Source organism: Blennius ocellaris (assembly GCF_963422515.1).
Source record: "Blennius ocellaris genome assembly, chromosome: 14".
In the NCBI taxonomy this organism is placed as follows: Eukaryota; Metazoa; Chordata; class Actinopteri; order Blenniiformes; family Blenniidae; genus Blennius; species Blennius ocellaris.
In genome coordinates, this window is record NC_137663.1 from 3,176,717 (window position 1) to 3,202,069 (window position 25,353).

The 25,353-nt window shown below is 40.8% G+C and overlaps 2 protein-coding genes across 3 annotated transcripts in view; both read right to left on the bottom strand.

Moving 5' to 3' along the window:
- Positions 1–17,220, bottom strand: part of gtf2ird1 (GTF2I repeat domain containing 1) — a 44,854-nt gene extending 27,634 nt beyond the window's left edge. Inside the window, 5 exon segments of the mRNA XM_080508278.1 lie at positions 1,892–2,075; positions 2,773–2,949; positions 3,777–3,918; positions 4,583–4,703; positions 17,011–17,220. Coding sequence (XP_080364404.1) covers positions 1,892–2,075; positions 2,773–2,949; positions 3,777–3,918; positions 4,583–4,699 — 620 coding nt within the window. The 5' untranslated portion in view covers positions 4,700–4,703; positions 17,011–17,220.
- A 2,925-nt stretch (positions 17,221–20,145) lies between these two features.
- The window catches only part of clip2 (CAP-GLY domain containing linker protein 2), a 90,925-nt gene continuing 85,717 nt past the window's right edge, over positions 20,146–25,353 (bottom strand). For both annotated transcript variants that reach the window (XM_080508834.1, XM_080508833.1), the window contains 2 exons: positions 24,541–24,600; positions 20,146–24,453 (listed from right to left, as the gene is read on the bottom strand). In XM_080508834.1, the coding sequence (XP_080364960.1) occupies positions 24,442–24,453; positions 24,541–24,600 (72 nt within the window). In that variant the 3' untranslated portion in view covers positions 20,146–24,441. The remainder of the gene's footprint in view (positions 24,454–24,540; positions 24,601–25,353) is intronic.

Consider the following 25,353-nt stretch of genomic DNA (forward strand, 5'->3'; position numbering starts at 1 on the left):
CATCTCTATAAAAGACACTTTCTTTGTAGGACAAACATGTTACTCTGTTTATGTTTGTGTTGGTGTCAGTGTGACTTAAAGAGGAATGCTTTACCAGTTGATGCTGTTGGATGAAGGGTGAAATAAGAAGCTCTTTTCACGTCTTAAAATGTAAATCTGAGTCCAGAGGAGGCGGAGCCTCACCAGCCAGGAACCTCACTGCACCTCACTGGATCACTGTATTGCTCCACTTTTGTTGGTGCAGATTAAAGTTATCTGGATGTTAAAGAGACCTTTTCCTGGAATATAAACTGGGTCAGATTATGTTGACTGACATTTAAAATATTAAAAAGATCAGATATCTCTTTTTCCAATACAAGACTACCTCACCCCTCCCAGAAACCCCCCTCCCTCCCCCCCCATCTTAAATTAGGACCAATACGATTGTTACATTTTCGTGTACTTATGCATTTCCAGTAAAAAAAAGAAAAAAAGTATATATTCTGAAGTAAGTGGTTCATTTATGCCTATCTTGTAATGTCTTTGGAATAATCAATACCAAGGGTGTCAAACTCATTTTAGTCCAATTCCATCTTGAGCGGGTCAGATGGCTAAAATAGTAACATTTGATTTAAATTTCAGTATTGAAAAGATTTTCTTTGTTATTACGCAATGATGGAAAGGTCTACATTTTCACAAAAACCAAACAATTACTAATAGAAAATGGGTCCATTCTCAACATGAACCACAGCTGTGGCTCAGTTGGTAGAGCGGTTGTTTCCAAATCAGAATGTTGCAGGTTAGATTCCCATGTCCGCCTGTCAAAGTGTCCTGTAGTGAGACACTGAACCCCAGGGTGCCCAGCATTGCTGTGTGAATGTGACTAACCACATAATGTGCGTTGAGGACTGCTCCAGCAGTGGAACAGCGCTATGCTAGTGAAATCCATTTAGAGAGCCATTCTTTTTTTAATGAAACCTTCTGGTGCGAAATACATTAAAATATCCAAATAAAACTTCTCCTCTTGTTGTTGCATTATGGGAGGTTATTTTTTTAAAACTCTCCCTGACCGCGTGGCTTTGAGGCGAGTTTGATAACAAGCAAGTAACTAGATTTCATGGCAGCATCACCGATATCTCAGCTCGGGAATCAGTATCATGTTGTGTCCAGTACTCTTAAGAGTACATTTCTTTCTTTCTTTATTAGAAATCTATGTTTTCTTTGAAATTCTTACTATTTGCTTGGTGGTTTGGCCAGACTGGATTTTAAAACTGTTAATTCGACCTAACATTTCTACTGGACACAGAATTTGGAAACATCCTCGAGCATAGGAGGACTAATCAATATGAGGCAGGTCAAGAATTTGATGTGGAAATATTATAGTATGTATGTGTGCTGTGACAGTCAAGAAAAGGCTTTTTAATTTTACGTGGTCATTAAAAGCAGCCCTTCCTTCAGCGAGAATGCTTTGCAAATTGAAATAATTCATATTTAGGACTTAGACTGGGTAATTAAAGTCTTGAGAGCAGATGTGGTGCTCGCTGGATTGCATTGTTAAACTGGCTCTGAAGAGAAAAAACACACGTCTGACTGGCCAGGCCCACTACTTTCCTTCAGCACATATTATAACAGCTTTTGGCTGCAGGAAGCAAGAGCTGTTAAATCTGAGCAGGTATCCTTGAAGGCTGTTGCTTCCTGCGGAGAGCGACATGTAACCTGAGATGTTGTTTTTCCCAGGCTGAATTAAAACGGTGTTTATCCTTAGCTGATACAAACCAGCCTGTCTGCTACCAATAAGTAACCACATTAGAGACCCGGGCAGCTTTGTGCTTCCAGCCACGCAAACAAAGGACATGCCAACCTTTGTTTCCCTATTAAAGTCAATCAAAGCAAGCAATCCTGTGATGCAGACCTCTTCACTGTGAACTGGATGCGGTGGCTGAGCTCCAGAATCTTCATCAGCGTCTTGGTGTCGTACTCGGACGGCTTCTTCAAGGTGACGCCGTCGGGCAGGCCGTGGGCCACCACGCAGCCGGGGTCCTTCTGGATCCACTCGTAAGGCACCGGGACCAGGCTGCTCTTCCCCACCGCCTCACCTGAAGGTCACACACAGTGCTGAGAGTCGCAGCTACGCCTGAAGTTCCCAAGACAACGTTTCCACGGCAACAGTTTCATGTGAAAACGCAAAACGTGTCATAGCGTTTTGGGTGTTGGTTCACGTGACAACGGTGCTCGCAGCCACTGAGAACACAAGTTTTTGAAAACGCTCCGACTCTGTGAAAATGGAAAATGCTAGTTTTCTGAAACACTGGTACTGCACGTGAGAACCACGCCTGTGGTAAATAGTTGCCTGCACGCATGTGTGGTTTCACTACAAACACAAACAACAGCACTTACTCGTGGCCTGACATGCTGACGACATGGTTTTCAGCATTTCTACTGTTGTTGTGGAAATGGACACCGTTTTCAAAACTTTGCCATATAAATTTGAGACTTTTTTAAAACGAGAACACAAAACTTTGCATTTTTCCTCAAAATGTTGTCATGGAAACTGGATCTGAGACAAATAAATTGATCAAACTTTGTGTTTTGGCAGAAAAAGAACAACAAAAATCCTAAAACAGTTGAAACAAGACTTTGATGGGTCATTATCGTGATATTCCTGGAGTGAATACCTGATGCTGCGACAGCTCCAGTAAGGATGTATAGGAAATATGATATTTTGCATCCAATTAAATCTGTTGGAAAACTGAAGGCTGACAGAAATCTGCTCAGTGTTTGTTGCCTTCTTACTGTAAAGCACAGTGAAGACTTCCTCCACCATCTTCCGCAGGACGAAGATGTTGGACTGGGCGTCCGACGGAGCTCTGGGCTTCCCGTGTTCGCCGTCTTTACTCAGCTTGCTGAGATCCCCTTCCTGGTCTTTGGTATTTGTGATTCCAGCGCTCAGGCTCTGCAGGCACGGCACCCCTGAAGCCAGCGAGAAGGATTAAAGTTCAAAGTGAGCATTAACGTCTGAAACGATGGCAGGCTGAGATAATGACAATTGTAAAGAAGTGAACTTTCTTTCGGTTAAATAAACACACCAGTGATCGAGAGGCTTGTTGTGAGAAGTAATGAACACGTCAGCTTTTGAGAAATAGCACCCTATAAAATGAACAACTTGTTTTCTCGATACTGTGCCAAGATAAATGTAAATAATCTCTCGAAGAGAGCAATTAAAAAGACAACGCGGAGGAATTCAGTGCAGGTCTTGTGCTCATTTGTTGGAGCTGAAGGATAGCCACCTGGAAACAGAGAACTATTTCTTTTGGGTTCTTCATCACACGGCTGACGTTTGATGGCTCAACAGCTCCGACTACTGGCTGCTGAGCAACACTTCAGGAACACGTTCGATCACTTTTAAGAAGCAAAAACGTGTCCCCGACACGACCTCTGAAGCCTGCGCTGCTGCTCCAGTATCACCACGACTGGCGACCACGTGCACAACGCACCAGATCTGCTTTCATGAACCAGACGTGACAGTTTGTTTGTGTATCCTTTTTATCAGCTGAAAGGCAAAAATGTAAGATTGTGACTGTTTCCTTAATGTGATTAATGTTCCCGGAAGTGATTTATTATTGAGAGAAACGGCCAGCTGCAGCAGTTGTTGAAGCTTTTGTCTGAATCTTCCAAAACTCGATGGGGACGCGAGTGGATTTTTACAAAAACGCCTTTCAGCTGTAGTGAAAAGCGATCAATGCTCCAACGCAAATCAATTATTGAAGAGACTAAAAGGCATTTAGAGGGGAGCTCACGGCAAAACTTGTAGAAGTCTGTCTGGATTTCCCTCCTGGAGTTGAGGAACACTCTGCCCTTCTCTGTGCCGACGGCGATCACGCTGTCCTCGTGCACGGTGACGCACGCCACCTCCGCGTTCAGCTTAGACATCGCCATGCACTGTGGGGCGACAGGACGGGATTCAGACTCGGGGTCATTGACAGAAGTGAGAGAACTGGAAGAAAACGCAACATGAAAGCTGAAGCTGCATCCGTCTACTTGCCGCGAATATGAAGGGACATACCTATAAAGTATTCAATCTGGGTGATTTTGGACTTTTGAAGGAATTTGCCATTAAGATATCTTGTTGACATCTATTGAGTGTCAAACATCAGGCCTGTGTGGCAAAACTGGCCACCAAGACAGTCCAATACTTACTGTTATAGTCGAGAATAAAGCATTCTTTAAAATAACAGTGTATGATCCTTAAGACAAACTTTATCTTATCTAATCGTATTTAAAACCACTTTTTTATTAACACTATGTTTTCTGTTATATTATTTTTTCTTTCTTGATGTAGGAAAATTTGATCGTTGTCTGATTCAAAGGTTGCTGGTTTCATCGCCTGTCGCACCCTGTCAAAGTGCCTTTGAGCAAGGCACGGATGTTGGTCCAACATTCATTATCAATCAGGGAGTAACATTAACAAATACTCCATTGTTGTTGTTGCTTTTCATTGCTGCGGGAAAACTCTAGTTTGAAACTTGCTATTTCAGTAATAATGTAGAGTAGTGTTTCTGCAGCCTTCAGTGTGAAGGTTTTCCATCACTGATCTTCAACGTACCACTGAATCGAGGGCCGACACCAGGCTGGTGAGGATCTCCTGCCGGGCCGACACCAGCGGCTCGCCGCGGGAGTTGGTCCTGATGCCGTCGCACGCCAGCTTCCTCATCTGAGCCATGCCTCTGCAGGGAGAAAGACGGATGCGGCTCGGTCACACTGATCAGATCCTGCACACGCATCTGAAGGCTCATTCAACAGTCAGCTCACATCAGAGTTTGACTTTAAAACTGTTCTTCAGAGCATGAATCAGATACAAGAGGCTGGGAGACCGAGAAAGGAACTACAGATAAAAGTATTATCAGGTTAAAGTACTGACACACACTGAATTCCTTTATTGTATATTTATTCCTATTATAGGGGGGGATATTTATATTTATTTGCAATAAATATACAGATTTACTCCAATACATCTCACCAAACTAATGAAATATGCATAGTAGCTCACAGTTTCTACTCTTACAAGTCGGGAATGAAAAATGTATTATACGTTAATAACATTAACATTTTAATACACAAGGCAGGCATATGGCACAACCAGGACAAACATTTATACATTTCCAATAGTTTCCATCCAAAGTCATGCTGAAATGCGAACACTTCTTCAGTCTGAAGGAAACTCTGCTATGAGAGTTGTTAACTGAACCATGTTGCCAGCATCTGGGAAACACTCATGACCCTCCAGTAGGAGCATTTACTGAGCCTCCGCGCTGTGAAAACTCATCGCTTTGGCTTTTTCATTTCAGTAAAGTTTGAGATGCACATGAGTGTGTCTTGAAAACGATGTTCACACAGAAGCTTCAGAAACATTGAAAAAGACGTCGTTCCCATGCCAGGACACACGTTGTCGCCATTTTGTAATGAAAGCATACACACATGTCTCAAAGTCTAAAAATAGAAAACTTTACTGGATGAAAATACAGTACAAGCTATTTCACAGTTTACGCCTGATTTACACAAAGGTTACATGTAAAAACACATCGTTTTCGTTTCAGGAAGGTTTTGCATTTCCACAGCAAGGTCATGACGATGTAGTTAGGATACCAGACCACTAGTAGGTGCAGGTTGTTTTTGTGATAAAACCACAAACACACATGAAGCAGAGAATAATTCGCTCTCAACATTAACAAATGGAGAACACGGACATTCTAGTGGACGGACCACCAAGTTGGATTGTTATTACGGTGACTGTCGAAATAAAAGTACCAAGTCTCAGGAGAAAATGGACTACTAAAGTTGCATTTTCCCCATTTTCACAGAAATGGAGTCAAAGTGTTTTCAAAAAGCTGCATTCCCAGGGTAAAGAGAAGCCCAGAAGGAAGTGAAGAAAGTTTTCAGTTTTCACTTGAAGATGTTGTCATGTAAACAACGAGAGAAACAATCTATTAACGAGAACAAGAGAAAAAATGGCTCAAAGATCAAGTGTGATTTGCTACAATGAGGTTTTAGTGACTATAGGATCCTGGTCGCTCGTTGTAGCTACACAGAACACAAAGAAGAGCTAACGAGAACGTCTGTGTCTAATATTCAAAGGCTTTTCCTCCTTTGATATGTCCTGCGCACAGTCCTGCTCTGGTTTTCCCCAGTCCCCCTTGTCCTCCCTCTGTTCTCTCCGTCACTTCTCTTCAGCTCCTCCGGGACGCTCTGGAGCACTGAAGCCAAGGTAGATCCATCCTCCAGCCCGGCTGCCAGACATCGCTCACACATTTCACCTTCACTTTGGGGAAAAGAAGGTCTTCAGAGCGGTGCTGGGGGGGATCACAAAAGTCAGATCAGCACATCCTCTTGGGATCCTGACTGCCGATACAAAATGTCATGCTAATACATTAAGGAAAAAGATAGATCGGCTGACAGACGTCTCCATCCCGAGAGCCGGCTCAGAGCAGGATCCGATGAAAATCAGGAATGTGCGGTTTGCCCTTGTCAATCGAGGATAATTAGAGCACTCGGAGGACGTCACATGAGCACTTTTACACTTTTATGCTTTCCGCTTGACAGATGGCGCAAGACGAGTGATATTGACTTGAGATTACAGAAATGAGCTCAAATTTCCAACACCACTGTTGGTGCAGCCAATCAGCCAAAACATTAGGACCACCTGGATACTTCTGTCTTAACAAACTTGATCTGACAAAGTGTGGACTTTGCCAGGTGGGGGCCACCATGGATCCATTTGGACTGAAATCCCGGAAATTGTAAAAAGTCAAACTTGTGGTTGTGTTCTTCAATCCGTTACCAAACGGGTATTTTAGGTTAAATTCCCCTGCTCTTCCTAATCCAACTCAGTTTGAGTTGCACTGTTTGAGTACAAACATCATGGCCGGATAGGATTCTTGGCTCGCTACCAAACAAAATAATCACAAAACATGAAAACATGCGTAAGGTTTAAGGAATCTTAAATTTCAAAAAGTCCAAGGTTCTTGAAGCAATGTCAAGCTTCTCCATCATAGATGTGGTACAAAGTGTCAGTGGGAGTTGGTTAAAAGTATAGGTCAAAAACTTGTGAGTAGATAAGAATTGAGAGGTGAAGAGATACTGGGACAGGGAAGAAGAGATTACATTTTTGGTGATATCTGAGTCTTATTTTGGACACAGAACAAGAATTTGGTCTTTGACATTATGGAGAAATTACACTGAAAAAAAGTTTGGAAATAGTTTGAACAACTTAAGTGAATAGTTTCAACTAACATCTAAATGAATCAAGTTCTTCCAACTTAATCTAAGTCATTAACCTAAGTTGGGAGAACTTGATTCATTTTGATGTTACCGATTGAAGCAATTCAATGAAGTTGGTCCAAATATATAATATCCAATTATTATCTTTTTTCAGTGTGTGTGGAAGGCTGATTATTTATGAGCAGAAGAGGAAAGCAGTCTGGATAACACAGTTCATTACATGATCCAGATATCTAAGTTTACATATGCGCCATGGGGAGAGGACAGTTGGAGGTGAGATATCGTCCTGCCAGGCAGAGGTATGCGCTCTCCAAGTGCCTTCTCCTTGTTCTTCCTCTAAACATTCTTGACAAATATCAACGGTTGTCCAGTCCTAGAACCAAATATTCACTTGCAGCTCCATATATATTACCCACCAACAAGGGATGGGGCCGATCCCATCCTGTATCGGGTTCCGATATGAACGTAATTCCCGGATCGAAAATTTCCGATCCAACCTGCGGAGGTTTCCAATCTATGAAGCTTCATCTGATCTTCTGCTGAAATGAGTCCACATGTGATTCTGTTCCAGCTGCCCTGCTCTGCTCGCTGTTAAACGTGGAATGGATTTCCTGAACGGAGGCGGGTCTCAATGAGACGTGGAGTAATGAGTCATGAAATCCATTCCACAGTTTGGAGTCAGCTTAGCATGCTCTGGAACTAGCGCCGTTGTGCTAACCGACTTTTCCTGACAACATGTCGCTGAACACGCAAAGTATCGACGTGAATGTTTGTAAAGGCGCTCTGCAGCCAGACGTCGCCGTTTTAAAACTCCAGCTCACAGAGGAGAACGGCTCGTTCCTCCGCCGTAGCAGGTGAGTCACGCCTCCGTGAAGCTGCATCCTCCTCCACACTAAACTCCCTGAAAATAGTCCCAATCATTCGTGTTGCGATACAGCTGGAAACACTGTAGTGTGTGCTGTGTTGCTAAATAATTTCTCCAGGGATTACTAAAGTGATTCTGAGGTTTTAAAGATAGAACTGGTTTATTATGAGATGATGACGTCACACAGACCCCCACATTGTCCAAAGTGAACAAAAATACTTTGTACTGCTTCCTTTTCTGACCTCTTACTAACCTCAAGTTGTCTTTTGAGAGAATACATGCAAACATTCATACATTTATTACTTTACTGTAGAGAGGAGTTTATTACAGCCTCATATAAAATACCACAACAATAATGATAATATTATTAAAACAAACAGCTCTGGAATCAGAATAATATTGGTATCAGCAGATATTCTAATTTGAGTATCGGCATAATTGGAAGTAAAAAAACCTGGATTGGTGCATCCCTACCACCAACAGGAACCACGACAAATTGCAGATTGAAATGTTATGGCCAAATGGTGTTCATTGTTGTTGCACTTAAATCCTCATAGAAAAGCAACTTTCAAATACAAAGATCAATTCAAACCAAAGAACCAAAGCCACCTTCATGTTATCAGCCTTAAAGACAGTTGTATACATTGCTCACCATCTTGTACTGTCCTTTAAATCTTATAAATAGTCCATTTCCTCGATTTTTTTCCGCCAGTTGTGCTTCCATTTTTCTATCAAGATGATTTCTTACACAAGCTTTTGCCGCTGATCTTTTGTTGGTGATGCTGCTTTTCCACAATTTCTTGTGATTGCCTTCTTGCTTACAACCAACAGTATTTTTAACAGATACTTGTCATTCAGTGGGACAGCTCCTTCTAGGATTTTACAAATATATAGGGTCAAACAGTAATTGGGGTAGCAAAATAGTTGTCTCAATTCTTCATTTACACATTCCCAACAAAATGAATATTGGACACTTTAGGAGGCCGTCCACACCAGGAACCTGGTTCACCTAAACCAGATGTTTCTGGCCTGTGGTCCACATGAGGCGGTTTTACAAGCGTGAAAACGGGTTTTTTTGAACACGGGTCCCAGAGTGGGGACATTCTAAAACCCCAGCTTGTGCTGTCCAACCCCCCGGGGTGTGGACAGCAAATATGATCATCCGTGGAAAAAAAGAGGAGGTTATCGCCCCCCTCTCCCCCCACCGTGGTCCACAATGTCATCTAATAACCACAACAATCAGGAATGACTACAAGCTCCGGTGGAGCTGCAGAAGCTACTGGCGCTAGCAGCAGGTGGACCAGGGGCCATAGACCTATAGAACTAGAACTGTATACAGGTTTATGAGCAGGAATCTACTTTTAAATTTCTAAGTGCTCTGTCTTCTGTGTTTTTGTGGTGTTTGGTGAGTCACAGCGCCTCTAAAGGCCTGGCATGTGTACTACATGTCCTGAAGCCTCGTGTTGAGCCCAGTTCATAGTGACGTGTGGACAGAATGTTTTTGGAGAAGACTGGGAAGAGAAAATAAATACATTTTCATCGTGTGGATGTACCCTAGGTACAACATCAACCCGAGTCCAAACAACAAATCTGTGAATGTAAGTAAAGAGGCAAATGGACAGGAAGTGTTAAAGGGAAATGGCTCGGCTAAAGCCAGGCACTATGTTCTCATGGCAACTGAAACCCGTCTCCTTGGAAACTAATCTCGGGGCATTTGAACAATGCAGCTCTGGCCTTTAATCTCTCCAGACACTGGGAACCATTATACTAGCCTCTGGCAAGCCCAAACCACGGACTCAATAGAGAGAGGACAGAGAGGTGGAGAGACACCAGGCAGAGCGAGGGAGGGAGGGAGGGAGGGAAGGAGGGAGGGAGGGCGTGGTGGGTTCAGCTGCACCAGTTTCAATGTGCCAAGTCTATTGGCCATCTAAATCCGCCTCCCCTGAGGACACAGCAAACATTAGCCCCCTCCTAAATTATTATGGCCTCGAAATAGATGGCCTCCTTCCCTCACATATTTAAAAGGCAGAGGAAGTGGCGAGGAGGAGAGTGGCGGGGATAAGCAGAGTCTCGGGATAATGCCATGTCAATTGCTTTGCAGGAGGAAGCTCCAGCATAATGTCACAGTGCCGTTATGGTTCTCAGTGAATATTGAATAGTTCAGAGTGGAACGCCGTCCATAAATAAAGCGATGCACAATGCCCCATGAGAGCTATTATGGTGCTATAAAAAAAAAGAAGAGAAAGAGAAAGAAGAAAAGAAAGAAAGATCCTTTGATGCAAATCCCACAGTCGCTTTGTTGATAGTGAATGACGCAAACTTTGTGGACATGCCAGGACCATTCACCATGATTTCATCCAGATACTTACTTTGACAAAAGCTCATTTATTCTCCCGGCCTGCAAAAAGCGGTCAAAAAAACCCTCTTCAGTGGAAGCTAAAGGTTTTCTTAAACATCCAGGATTTGCTCATTTAGTTTCAGTCTTTCGGTTTGCATACTCCACAGCGTTACATAGGAGAAGCTTAATCTGGGGTTCCATGACAGATAATCACGATTTTTTGTTAATCTTTTCATGTTTCTTGTTTTGTTTTGTTTTTATAAAACAAGATGACTGATCATAGCAAAATAGAAGAAGGAGCCTTCACTTTTTTTTGGTAGATGTCTTGCTGTGACGTAAACGTCTTTGAAGGGATTTTCCTGCATTTCCAAGCTCTGGGAAGACTGTGGGAGAGCCATTTGGAGCTAACCTTTAAGAAAATTGAATAAACCCAGCTGAGAGAGAACCAGAATGACCTCTAATGCGATGAAGATGTTTACTGACCAGTATAATACAAAGAATAGCACCAAAACAAACCAGAAGAAGATGGGAAGGGACAGATTTTTGCAGTTTGAAACTAGGGACGTTCCTGGTAAATAATTCTTCTGTTCAATCAACAGAATTCTTAATTAAGACAAGATAGCTTGTCCAGCTGCAATAAAACTGCAGAGCACAGCTTCCTGGGAAATACTTTAAACATTGTAAGTATTAAAAGCTCATTGAAGCCTTGTTTACAATCTCCCATTACATTATTGTATTCTTAAAGCTGGTGGAGAACTGGAGAGGGTGAGCATTTAGCGTCCCGATGCCGTGGATTCAGCCTCAACGTGTCCATCAACCCTGTGAACTCTTTGGTGGACATTGTTGTCATGACGTTAGCTTCTCAGATCAGACGACAGCATCTCTGGATTGCCGTTGTTCAATCATGTTCCCCACTTGTTACCTCGATCTTTCCTGTATAAAACGTCTTCCTGAGTGGATACATTTGAAAGCTTTCTCGCCCAGTGTCTCCGTCTTCACGGTAAAACTACAGCCCCGAATCTCCTCGCCGTCCTGAATTAAAAGTGACCACATTTTTGGCGCAGTTTTGTGTGCATGAAAATGTCTTTGTAAACTGAGAGGTATTCGTCCTTGTGGACAGATCAAAGTTAATAAAATCATAACAATTAAAAAAAAAATGCAACCAAAACTACAATTGTGGTTATTCATTAAGACTTAAATTTGTACTTTCAGGATACAGTTATCACTCAGTGAAAAGATTTAGGCCCCATTTACATGACGATGTTTTCAAGTGAAAATCGCTAACTTTCGTTCGTCTGTTTACACCAGAACGATGCTTTGAGCCACTGAGAAAACAAGTTTTGGGAAAAGCTCTCCATGGAAATAAGAGAAAAAAACAACTTGAAATGCTGTAACTGCCCATGTGCACCACGGTCTTAGGGGTGCACAGTGTCTTAGTAGACACTGACCAAAGTTGCGGATGGAACCGAAACAACCCTCACCCTTCTGTCGGGGGTGACACAACGGAATGGCTCCCATAAGGAGGAGCCACAACACAGCCCCTCTGCTGATTGGTAGTGACCATCGTCACTCTGGACAAGTCCACAATATTAAAATATCTCATCTGCCGTAAACCCTCCAGTGGTTTACATATGGCATTTTGTGCACACTGGTTGTTTTGTTAACTGGGGTTTATTGAAATGCCGGCGCTACACTGCCCCCTGATGTTCCAGCGAGGTGCAGATGCTCCTCTCAGTAATAGGAGGGAGGAGATTCAGCGGGATCACAATGGAAATGTTTGCCGAGCTGGGTTACAGAGAACGGAGGCTCACGGGTTTACTCAAACAAAAACAAAAACAGCACCGCACATCAATTTCATCATTTCTGAAAGTTAAACTCTTAAAGAGTGTACACGCTGAAAAGTAAAGGAGGAATCTATGAAATGTGTTAATACGCTGGAAGAAATGTTATATCCCGAAGATGTGGCAACCTGTCGTGATCTTCAAGGACATGAAACACCCTGTTTGCCCACAGACGTGTTTCCAACTATTCCAGCAAGCTCGCGCCAAGCTCAGGTCAATGGCAGAAGCCAACAGGAAGCGAGCATACGGCCAGTCGAAGTCAACAACTGCACAAACTAAAAACCCACAGCAGTAAATATTGACAGAGTTTCGACACTGTTCTGAGGTGGATCTGGGTTTTCTTTGGGTTTGGTGCACGCCCACAGCTAATGTGATTCAAATCCAAACCTGTTTGTTTGGTGCCGTAAACAGACGTAACAGGTTAATCCATTCAGATCGAACCCTGGCGATGAATCCAAAGCTCTTTACAGTTGCTTCTGATTCATGTATAGAAATAAAGAGGAGGGTCAGACAGATGTCACCTGCTGTCGAAATGCACCCACGCAGCCTCATTACCAGCCTCGTGTAAAAGAAGAGCGATTTGGAGAAAAGTCTGAGAGACCTTCGGTTTCTCCATAAATAAGACGTGATGTTTGTTTAGCACCAAGATATATGACAACGTGCACTCCTGACCATATTCCAACCCCACAGTGGATTTCTACAAGGAAGGAAAACAAAAGGACTGCAAACTTACATAAAGCAGGGTGTGGTGTGACAGACTTTATTTAACTTATCATTAGATGTAGAAAAAAGAAAATCGCTAATCCCTTTGTTTATGCCCCATGACCGAAGCCACAGGCCTTTGTCGTGGCCCATGTTCAGGTTTTTATCACTGCTGTGAGGGAAACCAGCTGAATACCAAGAAGATAGGCTGATATATGAAGGTTTATGTGCCTAAATTAACATTTAAGATCCAAAAGTTGGGTATTAGAACAAGAGGGGAGAAAATGTGGAGTAATACGGATTGTGTTGCGGATTAAACTGATTAGCTCTTTACTTCTGATTCACAGAATGTTTTGAGTTTACAAACCACACAATGCAACTCAATAAACTCTCTTAAAAGTAATAAACACACAAAAGGACAAAAAACATGGAAACTTTTCTGTTTTTTCCACACTGTAGCTACCGATAATAAAGCCAATACCAAAACTACTTAACCATAAAGTAACAAAAAAGCCAAAGAAAACATTTCTTAACCTCCAGTAAAATGACGACTTTTACGACCACATTACCTCTCAAAAATCATCAGAAAACAACATGTAATAAACATTAACAATACATAGACAATCATACACGGGCATTCTAGTCGACAGACGACCAAGTTGGGTTGTTATTCCTGTGATTGTCGACTCTAAGACTACCAAGCCCAGGAGTATCTGGACTGGGAGTCGTGACACCACGGAGGAAACATTGTTCTGATTGGCTCTACTGAGCATGTGCAGAAGAACTGTTTACTACAGACGGGGTGCCCATGACCAGTAGCAACGTTTCCAACATCAACACAACGACAGTTTCGGAGCCATTTCCAGTAGCTGCAAGCACCATTGTCTTGTAAACAGACACTAAAAACCCAACGATAGCTTCATTTTTTCACTTGAAGTTGTGTAAACGAGCCCTCAATATGACTTCAATAATGTCAATGTAATTTCACAAATACCTCCATGTTATTATGATTATTATTACACATACTATGGGTAAAATTATATCATTGGTCTCCAAGCATTCTAAAGGTTGGAAAACCATGCAGCTGCTCATGATATAGAAATAAACAATTGTTTTCTATTGGGTGTATTATGTTTAAAGAAGAAGAAGAAGAAGAAGAAGAAGAAGAAGAAATTAATATAATTTACTGAATATTGACAATAGAAGATGACACATTTTTTTTATAGCTATATTGACATAATATTGTTACCATATGACTGTTTTCAATAGTTATACTTTTGGAATTTTGACTAGTTATTTCATACGTCATTAGACTTGTAGGAGCTTTAAGAAGCTCCTAAAAAATGTTTAGTTTTGTAGGAGCTTTAAGAAGAATTTTGATTCAGTACATCATGAAATTTAAAATAAATTTAAGTAAAATTTGTTGGATTTCTGTCTTCGACAGGTAGTTCTTTTCTTGGAAGATGGACACCTCATAAACCATGAATTTCATGTTATCAGAGATGTACTTTTGCTATGTTTTCCCTGGATTACCATTATATTTTCCTTGTGTTTTTACTCTATTTTTAATGGAATTTTTCATGTGTTTTTTTTCTCTACTTTCCTGTATATTCCCTTAATTTTCACCATGTGTTTAATGTATTTTTTTTTGCGTTCAGTTGAATTTTTAATGGTTTTTATTTCTGATTTTACTCCATTTTAACATTATTTTGCATTAATTTTTCATGTTTGTCATATATTTTTGTTTTAATTTTTGCTATATTTCCACTGCATATTTCCTGATTTTACACTGTATTTTTTTCCATTTTCCCCTGTATTTGTAACTATGTATTCCTATTTTTTTCCTGCATTATAGCTGTTTTTTTGTATTGTTTTTTACTGTATTTTAGCTTCATTTTTGTACTCCGTTGTCACTGCATTTTTACAGAAATGTTTCTGTACTTTTCCGGTATTTTTATTGAATCTTTCCTGTGTCTTTCACTGTAAATGTATTTAATTTTTCCAGTATCTTTGCTGGCTGTATAGTATTATTGCTGGAGCTTCTTCTGCATATGCTCTGTCAAGAGATACATTGAATTCAGATTACAAAGGACGAGAAAGAAAATACTTTAAATTTGAAACTGAATACAAAAGAAGAAAATGTGCAAACGAGAACAATAAATAAAAGGAAAGATCCTGAAATCTGACTGGATGAAAGTTCTGCTGTATAAATAGTAATAATGAAAAATTAAAGTTCCATCTCAGTCTGCTTAATAAATAATAAAAAAAAACAGTAAAGTTTGCAGTGTAACTTTAAGCTAAAGGTGGAGAAAATATCAGTGAAGTTTACTTATTTCCACACATCCGACCTTGTGTGTGTTTTAATGGAAGCAGAGGATGAGACAGAGATTAGATTAACAGGTTAATGGCTCTGTTACTGGTTCATAAATGATAGTTAGTTGATGGTTTTACCACTGGTTTGTTGAAGTGTAAACATGTTTGGGGTCATTTACTTGCTCATTTAGCTGAACTGGCTTTTGTTATACCAGCTGGTTAAGATTGAGTTGGTGTCATTATTATTTTTACTATGTTCCTGCTGGATTATTACTATATTTTCCCTTTGCTTTTACTGTAAATATTTACACAGAATATCTTTTTACTGTACTTTTTTTCCTGTGTTTTCCAGTACTTTTGCTCTATTTGTACTGGAGTATTCCCATATTGTCACTGTGTTACCACAATTTTTTTTTACTGTGTTGCGCTGAATATTTATCTGTATTTTTCCTGTGCTTTTACTGCATTTTTACAATATTTCCCTGACTTTTTCTTGTGTTTTTAATGTATTTTTTTAATGTTCTTTTCAGTAGTTTAATTGTATTATTTTCCTGTCCTTCAGCTGTATTTTTACAGTACTTTTCTAGTATTTTAAATTATTTTTTCCCAGTGTTTTTTTTACTGCATATTTTCCTGTCTTTCTCCTGCATTTTTAACTGTACTTGTCCTGTATTTTTGCTCTATTCTCTAATGTTTTCGCTGCATTTTCCACTGTATTTGTGTTGAATTTTCCCTGTACCTTTCCAGTATTTATAATGATTTTGCTCCTCAATTTTAACGGTAAACTTTCTGTCTTTCTCTTTTATTTTCAACAGTACTTTATCTTGGTATTTTTGCTGCATTTTGTAATGTGTTTTCCCAGAATTTTTTTTTTTTAACTGTATTTTCCCTGTACTTCTCCCGTAGTTTTAATGATTTTATATTTTTCTGTCTATGTCACTGTGTATTTATGTAATTTTTTCAGTCTTTCCTGGCTGGAAGAGTCTATTTGGACAAAAGTTTTGCTGAATGAATAATAATAATAATAACAATAATAATAATAATAATAATAATAAAACAACTAAAGTTGCACCTCAGTCTGCTTAATAAATAATTCAAAAAAAGGAAAGTTTGCAGCGTTACTTTGAGCGAAATGTGGAGAAAATATCAGTGAAGTTTACTTATTTCCACACATCCGACCTTGTATGCGTTTTAATGGGAGCAGAGGATGAGACAGAGATTAGATTAACTGGTTAACAGCTGTTACTGGTTCATAAAGGACAGTTAGTTGATGGGTTTTTTCACTGTTTTGTTAGGAGTTTAAACGTGTTTTGTGTCGTTTCCTTGCTCATTTAGCTTAGCTGGCTTTTGTTTTACTAGCTGGTTCACCTTCAGTCGATAACAACAAACCGACGGTGAATAAAGCCGACAGTCAACCGACACCGTAGACCTGAGACAGAGTTAAATGTTTAACCAGCAGTCAGCCTCGTTAACTGAACGGAAAACTAACTAACCTGGTAACTAACGGGAGCTAACGAGGCTAACTAGCCGTGCAGCGTTAGCCACATGCTAAGCTAGCGGCTAGCCTTTCATCTCCTCCCCCCCAAATTAATCTATAATCTGTAATTCCTCTGTGAACGGACACGGAAAAAACCCCGATCCACAAAAACACCCGACACAACCGAGCACGGACACGCAAAGACATCGCGAAATCTCACCTTAATTAGCGATTAAATAGCCTTGTTGCTGCCGTCAATCCCGGAATAGGTTTTATTTAATCCATCAGAAACAATCCCGTCCACAATGTCGCCGTCCGCTAAAACATCGTAATCCCGACCATCGCGACTCCTTCGATCTCGACGAGTCTGTTATGTGTGCGTGTTTTTCCCTAAGTTTTATTCCCGTTTTTCCCTCTTAACAGAGCTGGGTGTCCCTTTCCCCTTTCTTTGTTCTGTAATCCAGTAAAATTGAAACTCATTCGCCTCCTGCTAATCCCAGCCCAACTCAACAACAGCATCTATTGGCTGCGATTTACATACAGGATTAACGGAGGAACCTCTGGAAAAAAAACAACCCCAGAGAGCAACATGGACATGATTCCTGCTCACATTTGTATTTATTTAATATTCAAATCACCATCGGCCACTTGGCTGCAGACTGAGCACCATTCGAATTATTTTTAGGATTAGGATTGTATCTCCAGCAGCTACAAGGATCCAGTGGCTGAAGTTCTGCCACAGCTCCAGCAATGAAGCCCAAAATAGCGCCAGTCTCTTTTATTAAGGGTAAAGTTCACATTCTAGAAGGCACAGACAGACTCAAGAAACTTTTATTTATTTTAACTGAAACTCAATCATATAATCCACTGTAATCTGGGTGGTTTCACATACTTTTTTCCACAGACAGTCATTCCAAAGTTAATGAATGCTTCATAGACAGCAAAGCTTAACCCTTTATGGACAAAGTTGTTGGATTTAGTAGCTTTCATATTCTTCTGGTTCCTCAAGAAACAGAATGCGGGATTAAGCTTCTGGAACTCGATCATCTGAGTTCTGAAATTATTTTTTTTTTTTAAATCTGGAATAATCTGGATCGGTTCTTGAATTGTGAAATAGTAGATTTTGTGAGAAATCTCAAATGTATGAGTCTTCTAGAACTATTCAGAGCCCGAGAATGTGTGAGTCCTAGAACTGGTAATACGTTGGTTCAGTGAGGATTCTACAATGTTTTAGAGTTCTGTAACATCTGAGAGTTCTAGAAATATTTGGGGTTCTAGAATTGTTCATAGTTCTAGAAATTCTTGGAGTTCTAGCATGGGTAAGACACAGGTGTTTTGGGTTCTGTAATATGAGCGTTATAGAATAGAATAGAATAGAATAGAATAGAATTGGCAAGACTGATTCAATGAGGATTCTAAAATGTCTTTGGTTTCTGTAATGTCAGAGTTCTAGAATGTGTGAACTCTCAAATGGGATACACCTCAATTTTGTAAGAAATCAAACTGTGAGAGTTGTAGAATGTGTAAGTTCTCGAATTGGTAAGACAGATTTCACGGGAATTCTAAAATGTTTTAAGCTTCTGTAATATCAGAATTCTAAAATTGTAAGATGTAGACTTGTGAAGATTTGTAAAATGTGTGACAGTTCGAGAATTCTTTAGCATTCTAGAATGTGCAAGTTCTAGATATGGTACTTGGAGCATGTGTAAAAGTTCGAGAACTTGAGAGAATTCTGTAATGTTTTATAGTTGTGACATTTTTAGAATTAGAATGAATAAATGAGAAATGCAGAATACATGCGAGTTCTTGAATATGTAGAAGTTCTACAATTTAAGAGAATTCTGGAGCATTTGTGAATTCTAGATTCGAATCATATTTCTACAATTTGTGAGGGTTCCAGACTTTGTTAGTTGTATGATGCTCGAGAGGTCTGCAATGTCTGAGTTCTAGAATTATTGTTCAAAAACAGGGTTCCCCAATTCTGGACCTGGAGGTCCGGTGTCCTGCAGGTTTTCGCTCTCTCCCAGCTTCAGCACATGTTGACATTATGGTCAAGCTTGTAAACAAGCCAAGTAACGAGGCCCTTATTGCATTCAGGTGTGTTGCAACTGGAAGAAAGCTAAAACATGCAGGACACCGGACCTCCAGGCCCAGAATTGGGGAAGCCTGTTCTCGAATGTGTGGGTTCTAGAATCAATGGAAGTTCGAGGACATATCCCAATTGTCAGTTGTTCCCGTGTTCAACCATGTTTGAGAATTCTAGAATTGGTAAAATCTGTTATTTGTCAGACTTGTAGAACTTATGAGAACCCTCAAATGTTTGACAGTTCTACATTATGTCATACGTCTATAATTTGTGAGAGAAGGTGTTAGCTCTATTATGTGTGGGGGTTCTGTAATGTTTGGAAGTTCTAGAATGATTCAGTCTTCTAGAATATTTCTATCTGAGAATATGTAGACCATCGATAAAATGTCAGAAATTATGTTTTTTTTCAGTGTTCAAGAACATCTGAGAATTCTAGAGTGTTTGAGTTCTGCATTGTAGAATTAGTGACGATTGCAGAATATTATGGGAGTTCTTGAGTATGTAAAAGTCCCAGTATTATCGAAAATTCTGGAATGTTTGTAAGTTCTGCATTATAATCATTGTTCTTGGTTTTGTGGGTTCCAGAATTTGTCAGTTGTATGATGCGTGAGAATTTTACAATTTGTAAAAATCGCTGACTACATGTGAGTTCTTGAATATGTAAAAGTTCTAGAATTTGACAGAATTGTAAAATCTTGCAGAGTTCCAGATTAAATCAGAGTCGTAAAGTAAATGAGATTTCCATCATGTGTGAGGGTTGTAGAATTCGTCAGCTCGAGGATGTTTGAGAATTGTAGAACGTGTGGGACTTTTCAAATTTGTGAGGGTTTTGGAATGTTTCAGAGTTCTGGATTGGTCAGGTTAGTGAGACTTCCAGAATGTGAGCAGGTTGTTGAATCTTTGCAGAATCTGCAGCAGTCCTGGAGTTTGCAGGGAGTCTAGTCCGTCTTGAAATCTCCTTCAACACCTCGGAATGGAATGTTTGATTTCCATGTATTTGAATGAGCGCCCGATCAAAGGGTTAAAATCTGCGCCTGTGCTTCTCATCTGCTGTACTTTTTGCTGCCTTTTGCAAATAAGTAATGACTGACTTATTTAAATGTCATCAGCATAGCCAATCTGCCCTCGGGCAAAAGAGAGAAAAAAAACTGGGACATGAGGATAAGACCTGACATTTGCCAAGGCCAACAAATAAAGAGTGAGATATCCGGAGGTTAGAAATCCAGAGATTGTAAATAAACATGCAACGTCTGGAGGTTTCATCATTTTTATTTCAGCTGTGCAGTTGAGAAATGGGTAAATAGTTCTGGTTTCTGGCTGAATTTCCTCGACCTCTTTACTGGCACGAAATCCGACACGCCGTTGAATGAGCTGTGTGGAAACGCTGCGATTTTAGACACAAACACACACGCAGAAGTGACATAAGTATGAAAGAGGGTGAAATAAAACACTACCAGCACTTGCCCACGTTGTTAATATTTAATGACTCAATCTCCAAAACCATTGCAGCAATAATCCAAAGGGTCTGAACCCTCCAGCTCAAAAGGCCATGTACAATATCAACTGGAAAAACACAGCTTTTTGTCCGAGCTGACTGACACTTGCCCCGCGTGGTTGGTTTTGTTTTGTTTATTTTACCTTTCCCCAAGCTTTCTGCACTCCACTCACCTCTGTGACCAACAAACAGGATCTCCTCATGCAACTGACAAATGGATAAAACAACATTTGGAAGACTTAGGAGTAGAACTTGTACAAATTAAATCCAGACGGATCGATCTGGGAACCGTTTCAGCTCCGGTGGCAGGACTTCACTGGGCTCAACAGGGTCAGGTATGCAAATCCAGGGAATCAGGGCCCATTTACCCTTCAGAGATTTCAAGTGAAAACATCAAACTTTCCTGCGTTTTTGGTGTCCGTTTACATGACAACGGTGTTCCAGTCACTGAAAACTTTTTGGAAATGGTTGTCAAGATGGAACTTACTCTGTCCCCAGCCACACGAGCATAAAACAATCGTTTTTCTTGCAGCCATTCATAAAAAGTTTCCCATCCACATGGCAACATGAAAACTACTCCAAATGATGTCGCACCTATGCAAGGCCAATAGGTGGCGCTGTAACCCTGCGACAGATACACAAAAAAATGGAGAAAATGATGAATCAAGGCAGCGTTTTCAAATTTCTCCACCCTGGAACTTGTTTTCAGGCTACTAATACGCTGCGATTTGGACATGTGGACAGGGCCTGAAAACACTCTAGGCTCCATCGCTGTGAAGACGGGCGGAAACAAGACTTTGTAAAAACCCTCAGAGACTGCGGTCTTCAAGGTCTCCATGAAGACCACGGAAACACTGTGACTGCACATGGACACTGCGACAGTAACCAGTAGTTGTTCACATGCTCAGTAGAGAGAATCAGAACAATGTTTCCTCCGTGGTGTCATGACTCCCAGTTCATATCCTCCTGGTTTTATTTTGGCAGTTACCGTAGTAACAATCCAACTTGGTCGTCTGTCCATACCCAGAGGTCTGCAACCTGCATTTCCAGAGCTACATGATGCTTTTTAGACCTTTCATGAAATTGTTCCTAAATTAAGATTTCATCTTGTTTTCATTGTATTTGTGGACAGAAACTCAAAAGGACTTTTTCAAGCATTGTGCTTTCACAAGCGCAAGACAAGCACTATTGTCTTAAAGGGGCTTTGAAAAAAGGCACAACTAAAATGGCGGAAAATGGTTCCGACCACATGAAATGGAGGAAAAAATTGCTAAAACAGCTCTGAGAAAACACGAACATGACTAGAATTTCTTAAAGAAATCTTAAAATGGGGGTACCACAGAAAACTGCTTTTAAAAAAGTCAAAATGGTCAAAGCAACTAAAATGCAAAGAAATTAGCTTAAAAATGCTGAAAAAGGTTGAAACCACTAAAATGAGGTACAAAAACTGCTGAAAATGTAAACAAAAATGTTTACCATCCTGAATTGTGACAGAAACTTCAGAAACAAAACATAAAACAGTTTATCAAAACTATATCTGAACATTTAAGAGCTGTGTTCGCCTGATTTTAAAGGTTAAAGGTGTTTGAGTTGGTGGAAAGTGACAAAATTGGCTCTTTTGCTCATAAAGGTTGCAGACCCCTGGCTTAGACGAATATCAATGTGCGCTCATTGCAAATGTTTATAGCGTATTGTTCTCTGCAGCATGTGTGGTTTCATTACAAAAACAACCAAAAGCGCCCACTATGGCCCAACATGAAAACTACACTATTTTCAGAACGTTGCCATGTAAACGTAAAATCAAAAAACAAAAATGATGTATAATAACTTGAAGGGTTGTCGTGTACACGGGGCCTGAAATGGGAAATCCAAGCCTGAAGTCCAGGCTTCCATGTGCAGTTCATTAAAACAGAGGCAGAGTCCAGGGTAAAAAAAAAAAAAGAGGTGTTGGAACAAGGGCATACAAGTCTGGATGAATTCACTAAATGGATCCAATAAGACGGATGGATTCAGGCCTCCCAGGTGCATTGATGTCAGTCTTCAGTCCAAGCAGGGGAGTCCACCAATGTGCACTGGATGATGGGAGATGGTCTCACTGTCACCTCTGTCAACACCTGAAGACAGGATTGGTAGTCTGATCGTAACCTTCAGTTCTGGAACAGCTCTTGGATGTATAATAACGTCTGCGTACACAGAGTGAGTGTAGCCTTACATGGCTGACGGCTGTTATATGACTTTACATCGATTTTCACATGTGCGAAAGTGCTGGTCACTGCTTTAACTTTTCTACTTCTATATAACAAAAGCACTTTTCTTTTGTGGATTTTGAAATGGATTTGATTTTACCACAGACTGTAGTGATTAGCACCCTCACTTCACAGTGAGTCTGGCAAAGCAGTGACAACAGGTTTACACAACTCAAGTCCAAACGCGAAAGTTTCCTTGGGTTTTAGGGGTAAATTTACACGGAGACACTGGAGACACAAAGGTCCTGTCCACGCCAGCCAAAATTATCTTTTTTCTCCCTGTCGTTCTTGAAAAGTTTCCCATCCACGCAACACCATGAAACCTATTCAAAATGATGTCGTATATATGCCAGGCCTGTAGGTGGTGCTGTAACACTGCCACAGAAATATACCGATCCAAACATCTGGCCTCATTAAAGCGACGAGCATCAGTAGCTTTTGCAGGTCGTCTGCCGTTTTTGTTGTTGTTTAGTGACGTGGAGGAGAGGGTCGCGCTGTTATCGGTTCGAGAGGTGGGGTGATGACATCATCGTTTTCTGCTAATATGTCTGTCCACACGTCAAAGCCAAGGCCGCGTTTTCAAATTTCTCCACTCTGCAACTCATTTAAAAAACAAAACAGTTTTCAAGCTCCTAAAATGCTGCATGGATCCATCGGACAAAAACACTGCGGTTTCATGAAATGGCATTGTGAACGAGCCAAAGGCAACTATTGGAAAACGGTTGAGTTCCGACTCCGGAGAAATGGTGGCAACTCAACTTTTTGGAAATATTGCTACTGCACATGTACACTACGGCCGTAGTAACTAGTAGTTGTCCACATGTTCAGTAGAGACAATCAGAACAAAGTTTCCTCCGTGGTGTCATGACTCCCAGTCCAGATTCTCCTGGACTTGGTACTTTTATTTTGACAGTCACCGTAATAACAATATAACTTGGTCATCCATCTACTAGAATGTGAGTGTTCTCCTGTTGTTAATGTTTAGAGCAGATTGTTCTCTGCTTCGTGTGTTTTCATTACCAAAGCAAATAACAGCACCCACTAGTGGCCTGTCATGTGAACTGCATTGATGTGAGTGCTTCCGCCGTTGCCATGGAAATGGACATCGTTTTGAGAACATAGCAATGTAACGCAAAATCCCAAAACATTATTCACTTGAAACGGTGAGAAAACCGGGCCCTATTCACGCGTAAAACCTGAGCAGCCCCACGCAGGATTGTGGACAAACCCTCCAGGTGACTTTCAGGCGTAGAGAAAGTTTTACAGCAGACGCACTAGAAGGTAGCGACCAATCCTCTTCAGATGTTAATGGTGACGGTCGAGTCAGATCCCGTAACAAAGCAGCGTAATCCCTCACATGTTGCTCATGTGTCACCTACAGTACAGATGATTATTATTACAAAGCTGAGGAGCAAAGAAAAAGTAATAAATAAAAAGAAAAACAGTCCTTTCTTCACAAAGTCGTCGTCCGTCACTCGTTTTGCTTTCAAAATTCAGAATTGTCAAAGAGTTTCTGGGAAATGGAGGCTTTTCTAACTCAAGCATCAAAAGTTGCCGTCCCGATAATAAATCTTCATGTCCAGGTCTGGTTTCCTGTCTACACTAGACTTTATAGTACTTTAAGCGGTCTTGGTGATTGGCTAATAGGTGCTTTCTGCGACGACACATAAATTCACTCGAGATAGAGATACACTGTTTTGGTTTTTAACTGTAAACTGAGAGGTGGTTCTTCTTCGCCCCGTCGCAGGATGGGGACGACTGCACGTTCCAGTCCAGTCTGGGTGGGGTCGGGTCGGCGTCCCAGTGACATCTCTTCTGCTCTGATCAGTGTTGCTCCTGGCGGGAGATGGAATGCTTTCATAACAGAGATGTAGCGGCAATATTTCTGGAGAAGCCGTTTGCAATAAGAGAGGAAATACTCACATCTCGAGTCCTATCTGACTCCTGGTGATGAATCCCGTTAGCTGAATTTGCGCCGTGTGCCTAGAAAAAGTCAGAAATCGAGAATGTTGACATGTTTTAATGCAAATATAGGGAGACATTAAGGATGTATGAGATGGTGAGTTTGCCTTCTGGAGCTTTAAGAATAAAGAAGGAATCATGATGCGAGGAGGGAAATGACTCTCAGGCCGCGTTCACACAACGTTGTCAAAATGCATTGTTTTTGAGTTTTTGTTTCGGAAAGGTTTTCACGTTCATGTGGCAGGGTTTCAAAACCGTGTCTGTTTCCACGGAAACAGACAGACCACCAAGTTGGATTGTTATTATGGTGACTGTCAAAATAAAAGTATCAAGTCCATGGAGACTATGGGAGTCATGACGCCACAGAGGAAACATCGTTCTGATTGGCTCTACTGAGCATGTGCATAAACTGCGCTGTTTCCACTGTTTTCTCAGAGGCAGAGTAGCAGCATTTTCAAAAAGTTGGGCCTTGGGAGCCATTTTCAGAAAAGCGTTTTCAGGTCTTGTCTACACATCAACGCTGTTTCATGTAACCGCATCGTTTTTGTCTGATCGTCCACACGATGGAGTTTTAGGAAACTGAATGCAGGGTTTTTGGGTTTTTTTTTTCCGGGTTCCAGAGCGGAGGAATTTCTAAACTCAGTCTTGACATGTGAGCAGCAAGATTGTCTGGAAATGATGTCATCGCCCAGCTCTGGACTTGATAACCCTGCGATCCTCTCCATGATGTCTTTTAACAACAGCAGCATGGCAGACGACCTGCTCCAGGTGGAG